The 12,515-nt window shown below is 34.4% G+C and overlaps 1 protein-coding gene across 1 annotated transcript in view; it reads right to left on the bottom strand.

Moving 5' to 3' along the window:
* Positions 1-12,291, bottom strand: part of LOC118204815 (inositol polyphosphate-5-phosphatase A-like) — a 326,182-nt gene extending 313,891 nt beyond the window's left edge. The window contains exon 1 of the mRNA XM_085820263.1: positions 9,524-12,291. Coding sequence (XP_085676389.1) covers positions 10,057-10,806 — 750 coding nt within the window. The 5' untranslated portion in view covers positions 10,807-12,291 and the 3' untranslated portion in view covers positions 9,524-10,056. The remainder of the gene's footprint in view (positions 1-9,523) is intronic.
* Between the last annotated feature and the right edge of the window lie 224 nt (positions 12,292-12,515).

Here is a 12,515-nt window from a genome sequence, read left to right as displayed (position 1 = left end):
CAAACAGCTATCGAATAATATCATCGAAGCCGAACTTATGACTGGAAAGGATACATAGTATTTATGCCCAGAATACCACTGATATCTGAGCTGCCATTCTAATTTAAAACTGCAATTTCCAATCAAATTAGCCAATAATGTTTTAATTAACAAAGCACAAGGACAAACTTTAAAACTTTGCGGCATTAACTTCAAAGCCATTTCACTTTAAAACACTCAAAAGACTCCTTTTTGTCACGGTCAGCTATACGTAGCTAGCTCTCGAATAGGTTTAGTTTGGTTTGGTTTGGTTTTATTAGATTATGGCAAAGCATTCGAGGGCTATCTGCCTTAAGGGAGGGATGCCTTCGTCGAGGACTTTCTAAGGGAAACTGGCTCGTATACACGTTACACATGGGGAAAACCACGAAAACGCCTATGTAGCCAGCCCGTTCGCGAGATTCGAACCTCGGACCGAAGTACCAGTGTTCAGCGACGTTACCGCTCGGCCGCTGGTGGGCCGCTCTCGAATAGGAAAGTCGAAACATTTTTACGTATATATCTCGGAAAACAAAATGATAAATGTTGTTTATAACAAACACAAAAAAGTAAAAGTATTGTAAGTAGATAAGTATTGCAAGTATTATAAGTAGATCGAATATGTTTCAATAAAAAAAAAAATTACCTCTTATTAGTCCAAAGGGACAATTTGCCCTGAAGGACTATCAATTTCGTTTTAGCATTTTGCGTTGAAAACTTTAAAATGCTGTATCACTTTTTCAAATCGTTGCCACCCTATATTATCACCCTGTCTTATTTTTAAAGAAATTAAATAATGAAGAATCTGCATAAATGTATGTATGTTTCTCGCATTCTGATAAAACAACGGTATCATTAAAATTTGAATAACGTAATCTTCTATAAATATAGGCACGTGGAAGCCCTAATTTGAATTTGAAATTTTGTTTTATTATCGATTTCATATTTTGTAACACTTCAAGGAATTTTTGATTAAAAAACTAAATGATTTCAAAGTGAGCAATGGCAACACTGTGAGGGGAAAAGAAAAAATTTTTATCTCCAGCGCGCGAGACTGTGTATTGGAAATTCTAAAGATATGCTCTAAAATGAAATAAATTAATTTGCTATTGAACTAAGTTTTATAGTTTGAGTACGTAGAACATATTTTATACATAAAGGTAACACACAAAGCGTTTAAAAAAAACGCCCCTGTGGATGTAATTTAAAATCTGAAACCTTTTTATCTGTTTATTTTACTTTTTTTATTTTAAAGTTTATCCTTTTATTCCAACTACCACACAACCTCGTACGAACTCTCTGAGCGGAGCCGTTATCCTAGATTTAAATAAAAATAAATAAATTGCTGCGTTGATTGCCTTCAAATTGCTTATATTACTAATCAATAACAGGCAGATTCAATTTTAAAGGGACGGTGGACTTAAAAATGAGTTTTTTAAGTTTTTGTGTTTTCAACAAGAAATTTGACACATATACATATATTTTATAAACTGATGTTACAATATGATCAAAATTTCAATTTATTTTAAATAAAAAATTTTTAAAACAAATTATTATTTTAATTAAAGATTTAAAATGTTCCTTGCACACTAATTTTCAATACTTTTTCCTAATTTTTCCTTTTAGTTAGTTATAAAGACTTGACACAAATTTTTGTGTATCGGTTATTGAATATTATGAATCAAAAATTTTTAAAACGGATTTTTGTGAATTTAAACCTAGTTTTCGGAAAAATATCTGCATTTGATTTGGTAGCATTGTGTTGCTAGTATCTCAACTAGAATAGTTATCTCCACGCGTTGGTATGTTGACATGCCTGAAACAAAATACGTGAATGGCATCTTATGCTTTACTGAATGGTAACACACTGGCGTGTTGCCATTCAGTAAACATAAGGTATTTAACTTTCAAATTTAATATTTCCGTTACTGAATAAAAAACCAAGCTATTTTAAAACCAGTTTTTAAGAATATGTTTTTCTACTTTTAAATCTGATTGATTTAAACAGAAATGCAAGTTAATCATTAAATATCTAATTAAAAGTATTAAATATTTTCCTGAAATTACGCTAGCTGAATTCACAAAAATTACTCCATTTTTTCCCTTTTTTACATCCATTTAAATTAAATCAAGAATTTTCTGTATTCAAAATGGTCCCACCAGTGGCCCAACAGTAAAGTTGCTGAACACAGGTAGTTCGGTCTGTGGTTTTAATCCCGACAAACAGGTTGTGTGCATGAGCATTGCCGTGGCTTTCTCCATGTGTAACGTAGGAGCCAGTTTCCCTTAGTCCTCCCGCCTCCCCTTAGGAAGATAGACCTCGTGTTATTTGCCTTAACTGAATAAATGCAAACCATATTCCATTTGTATTATTACGTTAACAAACTTTCGAGGACCAATGGAAGTCATAGTATGGAAAAGATAAACGTAAGAAGAATTACATTTAATTAGTTTGACTTTATTTTAGGAAATTCTTCACTATCATCAGAGGCAAGGTTTTTGTTTCCATTATGGTATAATCAGGAATGTTATAATAGTTAAAAATATGTTTGGTTTTTAAGAACGCTAAATACAAGGAATTCGACCCTGGTGAACTCATGGAGGTAGGAAGTAAGACTTACCTCCACGGTTGAACTCCAGGGGAACGGACCTGCCTTCCGGGTTGAACGAACCAGGTTTGGCTAAAACTAAAAAAGACTTCCACGGAGACATCCCTTAGCAAATATTCTTCGTGCGCTTTGCTAGACAAAAATAACCCTGCCTAAGGGCGAATTTCAGAGAAAGGATTGGCTGTTTGGCGATTTTCCCATATGTAATACGACAACGAGCGAGTTTCTCATTGACAATTCTCCTCAAAGGCATCCCTTCTGTTATCAGCTTCAACATAACCAACCCGTACTTTGTCTTTATCTATCGAACAACAAACGATTATTTTTTATTTATGCCAAATGAGCGCTAATTTTAATGTACTATTTTTGCTGTAGGTTAGGTTATTTTAATATGTTAAAGCATATGATGGTTATTTGCCTAAGTTGAGGGATGCCTTCGTGGAAGACTTTCTAAGGGAACATGACTCATATTCACGTTACACATGCGGAAAACAACTGTTTCTGTGAAAATGAAGAAGTTAAAGAACGCATGTACAGTTGAAAAGAAATTTTCGTTTCTCTCAAATTTTTTCCCTTAAAAAGAAAAAAGGTACTTTCATCAAACCTCAATTTAATTTTAACTATTTCATTTTCCTTTTAATTCTAAATTAATTTTTAAACAAGAATTCTTTAGGCATAGTATTCATAAATCATCTTCCTATTCTCAATATAAAAAGAATTTTTACTCACACTGTAGCAGTAAGTGTAGTAGTAATTTAGCAACTGTAATAACAACTTTGCAGTAGTAACCTAATGCTAAATTTATTTGTTTTGAAAACTTAAAAATTTTTTCTCGGCTCCGATTCCAGGCAAACGGACTGGCTGTGTGGGAGTTTTCGTGGTTTCGTTCGTGTGTAACAAGCATACGAGCCAGTTCCCTTAGAAAGTCCTCGACGAAGGCATCCCTTCCCTTAGGCAGATAGCCCTCGCGTACTTTGTCATAATTAAACATACCAAAACTTTCTTTTGTTACTTTTACACCGTAGGAAAATGTACATGTTTAATGACGCAATAAAGTACTTTATCGAAAAATAAACTTTTTCAGCGCATTACATTGATGGAGAAGCATACGCGTGTCAATAACATAGTAATGTGTCCTTATTCTTTGCAAATGGCCTTCGCCTACGTTATACACTCACCTCGGAATAAAAAGAAAAATCCATTTAAAATAAAAAATAATCCATTTAATTTTTCGAACTTGATCTGGCTACTTCTCTTGAGGGGTAGCATAACAGCTATATCTTCAGCTTGTAAAATACAAGCTGATAATATTTTACATGCTGCTTGTATTTTACAAGCATCAGCTTGTAAAATACAAGCTGATGTAAAGCTACAGTTTATACGTCAGAGCAGAAATTTATTACGTTGAGTTTTAGTAATTAAATTACTTTTCTTTCAATAAATTAGCCAAGAAAATTTGCTACATAAACCGCAGGAGTTTTCTGTAAAACTTTTCTTCTTCTTTTTTTTTTTTTTTTTTTCTCTTAAAAATAGGGAACAAACTTTTTTAATGTAAAAATTTTCAATATTTATTTATTTCTCTTTTGAAATTCAAATGATATCTGATTTAACAACTTGGCACAAAAGCAAATAGTTTTTAGAAGCGCTTTAAGAAGTTCATTTAGCAGTTCTCAAGGATAAATATATTACTTCTATATATTTTTAAAGATGACTTAACGTTTATTAATTTCATGGAAATGAATTTAAAATAATTCAAATTATAAAATTTTTTTATTTAATTTGGGATATTCTGATAATGCATATTTATAAAAATGCTTTTTTTCTGTTTCATTATAATATACATATAATATTTTATAAATATTTACATAATGTTTATATCTTTACATATATATTATATATATGTATGTAAAGAAAATAAAAAACGTAAATAGAATTTACCAAACAAGGGAGATAATTTAATTAAATTGCTTTTGCATTTCTTACAGTACAAAATAAAAATGATATAATAGGATTATTTAAAAAAAGCTACAATATGTGGAATTCGATCGCTGATTTTTATTTATTTATTTATTTATTTATTAGTCTGATATAGTCACATGTAACCTTTAGTGCTACCGTGATTCTATCAAGAAGATGAATTCAAATAATTAACATGCAACTTCAGGGTCACCTTTTGTTTTGCTTGCCTTTAAGAGGCTTAAGATGCGTTCACACGAATGGATTGCATTTTAAAGCCCATTCTTCTACGCATAATTCAGGCGATATCACAGCAGTTTTTGTTGTTAATGTACATATCTGAAAAATGTGTTTGATATTTCTAGTATCAAAACGTGTAATAACTCGAGCATTCAATTTATATATATTCATTAGTTCAAGTAGGCCCGCCAGCGGCCGAGCGGTAAATCGCTGAATATTGGTAGCTCGATCTGGAGTTCGAAACTCGGCGAACGGACTGGCTACAGGAGCATTTTCGTTGTTTTCTCCCTATGTAACATGTAAACGAGATAGTTTCCCTTATAAAGCCCTCAGTATGCATTCTTAAAGTTAGGCAGATAGCTCTCGAGTGCTTTGACGTAATTAAGTAAACCAAATCAAAAGTAAAGTCATAAGTATGACTCCATAAGTATGCATTTTACATTACCAGTCATAAGTATGCATTTTACAGAACTTCTTGTTTTCTAATTTTAAGTAACTGATGAAATCTTGTTTCGGGTTTCATGAAACAATGTTCTACAAGTTTCGTCGCTGACAGCACGGGCAGACTTAAGCCGGATGCAAGTGAAATTCCGTTAGCGAACAGCTGAATGCGGAGAAATCTTAAAAAAAAAAAAAGAAATAAAAAAGAAAAAGAAAAACTTAGCCAATTATGTAAAACTATTCCTTTCAGTTTCCGGAGTTTCTTTTTCTAAACTTTTTTATGATTATTATCTGTACAAGGCTTATTATCCGAAGTGTATTCGGATAATATGTTCTTATAATAATAATATAGTAAGCTAATATAACTTAAGTAATATTCGGATAATAAATATACATTATGAGTTATTCGGATGATCTTGGCTAAATATTGATGTGCAATCAATGATAAGCGGTGTAAAAGTTAGTTTCAAATCCTTGCAAGTTCGGTTGGCTGGTTAACTGATTAAGGCAAAATACGTTAGAGTATCTGTTCTCGTGCTGGATGCCACCGTGGAGGTCTTTCGAAGGAAAACTGGCTTCATAGTACGTATGAGGTGGACCACGATAGACCGTGTAGCCAGCCTGTTCGCCAACAAAACACTTATTTCTAAGCCAAAAACTTCAAATGGAACTCTTACTGCTTTGCCAGATAGCTATGTTGGAGAACTTAATTTCAAAGATCCGTAAAAGCCTTTCCCAATAAGGTGGCTGTATGAATTGTATATATTCTGAACTTGTTCAAACTGTTTCCTTTCTTTAAGAAATTTCGTAATTCAGTTGTTAAGGATGCTATACTGCATCTGAATTCCAGAAGAATTCATAGATTCTGCAGCCTATATGATTTTTCGGACTCAAGTTCAGCTGTGAGAAATTTGAAGATTTGCATTTAGAATATACTGATTTACGCCCAAAAGGAAAAACTAATAAATCTTTCAGTTTTTATTATTGATCTGCGACCATTTTTTCTTTTTTCAAGATGTAACTTCTAAATTTTCTCACAAGCGGTGGAGTGGTAAATCGCTGAACACTGGTAATTGGACGCGCATCCAAATTCCAGACTGCATTTAAATACTAGACAATCTGCCTCAAAAAGGTCCTTCACGATGGCATCCGTTTCCCTACACAGATAATGCGTGCTTTGCCACAGTCAAATAGGTTTGGTCTATCTGATTACGGTAAAATCACGCGACAGCTATCTGCCTAAGGAGAGGGATGCCTTCGTGGGAACTTTCTAAAAGAAACTTTCTTCTAGAAAGTTCCATGTACCATGTGCAAGGTGTACGACAAATCATACACCTTACACATGGGGAAAACTACAAAAACGCCCATGCAGCGAGCCCGTTTGCGGGATTCCATCCTTGGACCGAACTACCAGTGTTCAGCGACTTTACCGCTAGGCCGTTAGTAGGTACCTCCGTGGAGGACTTACTAAGGGAAAATGGCTCTATACACCTTGCAAAATTGTTTTTGTCATGTATAATGCTTCCATGCAGGTAACCCGTTCTCCGGGATTCGAATCCCTGGGGCCTAACTACTAGTGTTCAGCGAAACTACCGCTCAGCCGCTGGTGGGTCGCTATAGTCAAATAAATTAAACTCATCTTCTGCATTTAAAGAAAAAAATTGCTTCTACTGTGGCTTAATTTTACTTGGAATTATTTTGTTTTCAACAGAATTTTTCAGTTTTAGTTAGCTGATAATTATTATTATCAGGTTGTTAAATTATTTATTTGAAATATGAGTTATTTCTCTTTCCTGTTATTGTGAAAGGTTAGATTATTTGAATTGTGCAAAGCACGTGAGGGTTGTCTGCCTAAGAAGAGTGCCATGGAGAACTTTCGACTCATATTCACATTATACATAAGAAAATCCCTTAAAACTAACCCTGCAGCCAGCTCGTTCGCCTGGAATAGACCACTAGGTCGAACTACCAGCACTCAGTGGTTTAAACCGCTCAGACATTGGTACAGCCTATACTGCGAAAAGAGGTGGATTTCTAATTACTAATGGAAAGCCATGAACTGTAAAGAGGACGTTTTTAAGTATTTAAATTAAGATCAAAACTTTTTTTTTTGAAAATTTCAGTTAGCTTTTATTATAGTTAAAACAGCGTGGCTTTTTGAAGTAGATTATTTCAGAATTCTATAATCTAAAACTAGGAATTAGCAAAATGTTTCTTTGACTTCCTCGTCTTCCCGTATATGTTTTGGGTCTTGAAAGAAGACTCGACTTTTACACCGATAACGATGCAGCCATATGCTGGTTTGTATTAGCATATCGGGTATAGTCTTCAGCGTCAATACAAACCCTGTAAAAAAAGGGGGGAATAGTTTTGTATCCCCCGTTCTACTGGGAAGATTGAGGAAATTTAATTTGTGTTTCCATGTCTCGAACGCGCAACTTGCGATACATATTAGATTTATAACCTGATTTTCCTTAGTCATTCAAATGAAACGGTAAAAGAAAATATACGACACAAAAACCCTTTAAAAAAAATGAGAGCTTAAAAGTCATCAAAAGGATTTTCCTAAACTACAATCCAAAATCTTAAATGCAGTAAAAAGAAAAACAATGTCCGAACATGACTAGAAATTTAAAAGTATCCCTTCATAATAATACCCATAGCCCCACGAAACGAGACATCTGCGGAGATAAAAATGAATAAAATAATAAAACTGAAATAAAGACTGTATATAGAAAAGGGATTGTGTGGAAGAAGGGGGTAGTTGCTTGGGAGAGAAAGGGAAATGCCAAAATCCACGAGTGGTTGAACGTTTCACGTGATTTAGAATAAAGCACTGAAGCGCAGGACCTTGAAGTTGCGAGATGAAACTGCTCTTTTTTGTCTCAGAATTTGATCAACAAGATTAAGACGACAGGAGAAAACTGTGGATTATGGAAAATCAGAGACCGCTGGTAAAATGGGCCTGTGAAGACAAATCCCTCTTTTAGATTCTTTTGTTGTCGACCATTTTTCTCAACTGTAGAATTTTGCAATTATAAATCTATTGATTCTGTTTTTGTTTCTTTATCTACTAGCAGAAAATACCATGTTAGTTTTTCAGAAATTTTAGTTGAAGAAAATTTATCGAATATTGCGATGTCCGACTTTGGCTTATTGCCGATATTTGCCCGTTTGGAAAGAAAAGTGATGAACTTGCGACATAATCCGTTATTTCATCATTTTCCGTCGATAATTTCTGCCGCAACAAGAAATTATAAAAAAACATACTTTCCTATGAGCGTGAGTTAAAACTATGGGATAGGTTCAAGTTTACCTGCTTGAGAAATTACACCTACAGGAGAAGATGCATTAACATTATGCAGTATAACATTGTAGATAAATGGCGGACTCAATGGGAAACTCTGCTAAAAACAATACGTTCATGAAGATTTTGGTTCCTAAGGAAAATATGAATATTTGACTTGAATCAGTTAATTACAGGACATGGGAGATTTGCCTTTTATCTGAAAAGATTCCATGTTCAAGATAACGATTTATGTAAAGTATGTACAAAAGTAGGAGACAATGTCCGCTTTATTACAGAATGTAAGTTAACCAGATGGAGCGAACATACATTTTATGAAAAATTGTTTACTTAAGGCAAGAGAAATAGAGCATAAAATCATGAAGATTATTAACAACAATAAAGAAGCCACTGGCATTGTGTGATTCTTGTGTTTGTATAGTTGTGTGGTGATTTTTGTACTGGCGTAGCCCGTACAGGGTCATAGGGCAAACTTTGTTTTGCAAGGTAGACCGGGCTGCGCCCTAACCAAAAAAAAAAAAAAAAAAAAAAAAAAAAAAAACACCTACATGTATGTTTTTCTATTTGCCTTGCAGAGTGTCTTTCCCATGACGCCACAGTTATTTGGATGTTAGGACCTCACAGAGCAGAAGATGGAAGTGGAATGCAAATATTTAAGCGTGCTTTTTTTTTTTTTTTTTTTTTTTTTTACAAAGATCCTTAATTCAATAAGTTTTCTTTAGTTCTTATAGTAATATATACTAAATAAACTTAAAATTTTAGAAACCAGCATTAAGTTTAATGATTAATTTAAGCTCCCTAACCTAGAGGTAATACTTGATACTTAGAGGTAATACTTTATAAAATAATTTTATTTTTGCATAAAACTGTACAATGCAATTATTATACTAGACTGTTTTGAAAGAAAAATGAAAATATCAAATCAGTAGTCCCCAGATAGTTGAATACCCACGTTGTCGTGAACATTGTGAGTTTAAGAGAAAATAATGAGCGGTTTATTAAAATTTAGATCAGATGAAAGATCTTTTAATATATAGCATTTTAATACTATTTAGCACAGTGTAATAAGTTCATTTTACAGTACGCAACATCCTCAAAAATGATCGTTACAACGCAGTTCGATCATCCATCTTTTCTGAACAACAATCTCTCTCGTTGCCATTCCGTAACAGAGAAACTTACCTCTCATGGAGTTCGACAGTGGCGCGACATTCTCCCCACCTTGAGTTTGGGGATACAAACTCAAAACAGTAAAATAATGATAATACATACATACAATTTTGAGATAACAATAACGTGCATAATAATAATAGAAATATTTCAAAATAGTAGAATGCAAATTGAAATCAATATTTTAGAGTTCAAACACAGAAAGTTCAAAAGTGTTTAGAAGTTTATAAATCCAGTCTTTTAACTGGTTTTATTTTTCGTCCTGAGCGAGACACGCGAACAGTTTCATTAGAGTCAGTATTAAGCTCAGGATTTTCAGCTACCACTTCCGGAACCTTCTGAGGTTCCGATACGACTTGCTCGTAATTTGGGGTCAATTCCAAAGGATAACAGTCGTTGGATTGGTCTTAATATGTTTCCCTTTTCAGTTCGCAGTAACACAAGTCTGATGATTCCATCTTTTCCTGGAAAGAGTTCCAGTACTCTCCCTAGCAGCCAATGGAGCCTTTTTTTATCATCTGTACCAATTAACACTATGTCACCTACATTTATTTTATCTTCTCTTTTGTTAACTGAAGAACGAAGGAAACCCAGATACTCCCTTTTAAACCTTCGTTTTAGATTTTCACGAACCTTTTGAATATGTCTCCATCTCAAAACAATATTAGTCTTTTCAATTTGATCCAAATCAGGTACATCATTTAATGGAATGTCCTGAAGAAACATTGAGGGGGTCAAGGTCTTCAGATCTTGTTCCTCGGATCTGCTGTTCATGATCGATTCGCTTTCACAGACGAGAGTCTGCAATTCCTCGTAAGACAAACAGGAGCGTCCAAGATTTTTTCTCAAAAGATCTTTCAAAATCCCAATCAAGCGTTCCCAGAAGCCTCCCCACCATGGAGAGGAGGGTGGGTTAAACTTCCAACGAATTTCGTTGACTCTAAATTCACTTTCAATTGTAGTCCAATCTAATTGTTTCAGAGCATTATTTAGTCCTGTAAAATTAGTACCATTGTCTGAATACATCACAGAAATTCGTCCTCTTCTGGCTATAAACCTACGCATAGCTTGGATGAAGTCGTTGGTACTCAGTGAAGGTATTAGCTCAAGATGGACAGCTCTAAATACGGCGCAAGTAAAAAGTACTATCCACACCTTTTGTTTAGATTTAGTCAACAGAGGTCCAGCTATATCTACACCTGATACTTGAAAAACTGCTGCTACTTCTGTTCGGTCTTTTAGAAGAGGCGGAAAAGGTACCTCAAGATGTTTTACCTTTTGCCTTTTACATGTTAAGCATTCTTTGATAACACTCCGGACAGTTCTTTTCCCTTTCACTATCCAAAATCTTTCCCGTAAAATAGTCAGTAGAGTTAATGTCCCAGCATGCTTGTTAGCAATATGTTGTTGGGCTATAAATCTTCTCACTGCCAGATGTTTCGATGGTAGAATTATTGAAGAAATAAAATCTTTCGATTCTTCCTCATTTATCAATCTGGACTTCAATCGTAAAATTCCTTCTTCATCTTCAAATATTAGACCTTTCAAATTTTTTCGTGTTTCTTCATTGGAGTAACATTCCTTTTGTATTACACGGAAAATAGTCCTTTGTGCATTTAACAATTCTTCATTTTGAAGTTCCTTACATTTTCTTAAGTCCTTGGGCCTTTGGTTGAAAACGCAGTATCCAAGCCATAACCCTAATCATCTTTGAAAATCTAGAGAATCTTCTGGCTAACTGTAATGGAATTGACTCTAGCTCTGTGTTACTAGCAGAGATGACTGACTTTCGTTTCTCTATCTCTACTTCTTTTTCGTTAATATTTACAGCTGACTTTGGCCACTGCTCCTTCGGATTCTTCAACCAGGCTGGCCCTTGCTACCACTTGCGTTTCTGAAGTTGCCTAGGTCCACAACCTCTTGACAAAAAGTCTGCTGGATTCTGGTCAGTTGAAATATGGAACCAATCTTCCGAAATTGTCAATTTTCTAATTTCACTTATTCTGTTTGTAAGGAATACCGACCACTGTTCTCGACGAGTTATCCACACAAGAACTGTGGAAGAATCTGTCCAAAAGTACGTCTTGATGTTGGGAAGTTTTAGAGCTTGCTTCACAGAACTAAACAGCCTAGCACCTATGGTAGCAGCCATTAGTTCAAGTCGTGGTATAGTAATAGTCTTCGTTGGAGTTATTCGTGATTTGGCTTGAAGTAATTGAACAGTCACTGAACCCATACTGGATTCACTTCTTAAGAAAATGCATGCCGCATAAGCTGTCTTGCTGGCATCGACAAAAGTATGGATACTTAAATTGGATTCCTTCATCACACCTAACCATCTTGGAATTTTTATATTTTTGAGGTATTTCAGTTTTTTTCCCCATTTTAAAAAATTCTTCTTTATTTCATCATTCACTTCATCATCCCATGATTCTTTGCTCTTCCAAGCGACCTGCAGCAAAATCTTAGGCTGAATCATAACAGGTGCAAGGAAACCTATGGGATCAAATACTCGACTAACTAGTGAAAGCATTTTCCTTTTAGTTACTTTTTCTCTTTCATCAAATTAAAAAAATTCGGTGTCTATTTCCAAGGTATCTAAATCTTTGTCCCAAACCAGTCCTAATACCGGTGATGTTTTACTTTCTGAAAATGCAGGAATGCCAAAACTTTCCCATCCTCTGAGATCAAACATTCCTTCTTTCATTACATTAGTTGCAGATTCGATGAATATTTCTAGTTCGTCATTATTTTGTACACTAGTTACGCAATTA

This window comes from Stegodyphus dumicola, chromosome 7 (genome assembly GCF_044657685.1).
Source record: "Stegodyphus dumicola isolate Sdum_Otavi_A_Nest chromosome 7, ASM4465768v1".
NCBI lineage: Eukaryota > Metazoa > Arthropoda > Arachnida > Araneae > Eresidae > Stegodyphus > Stegodyphus dumicola.
Note: the sequence above shows the minus strand (reverse complement) of the source record. Positions and strands in the feature narration are given on the sequence as shown.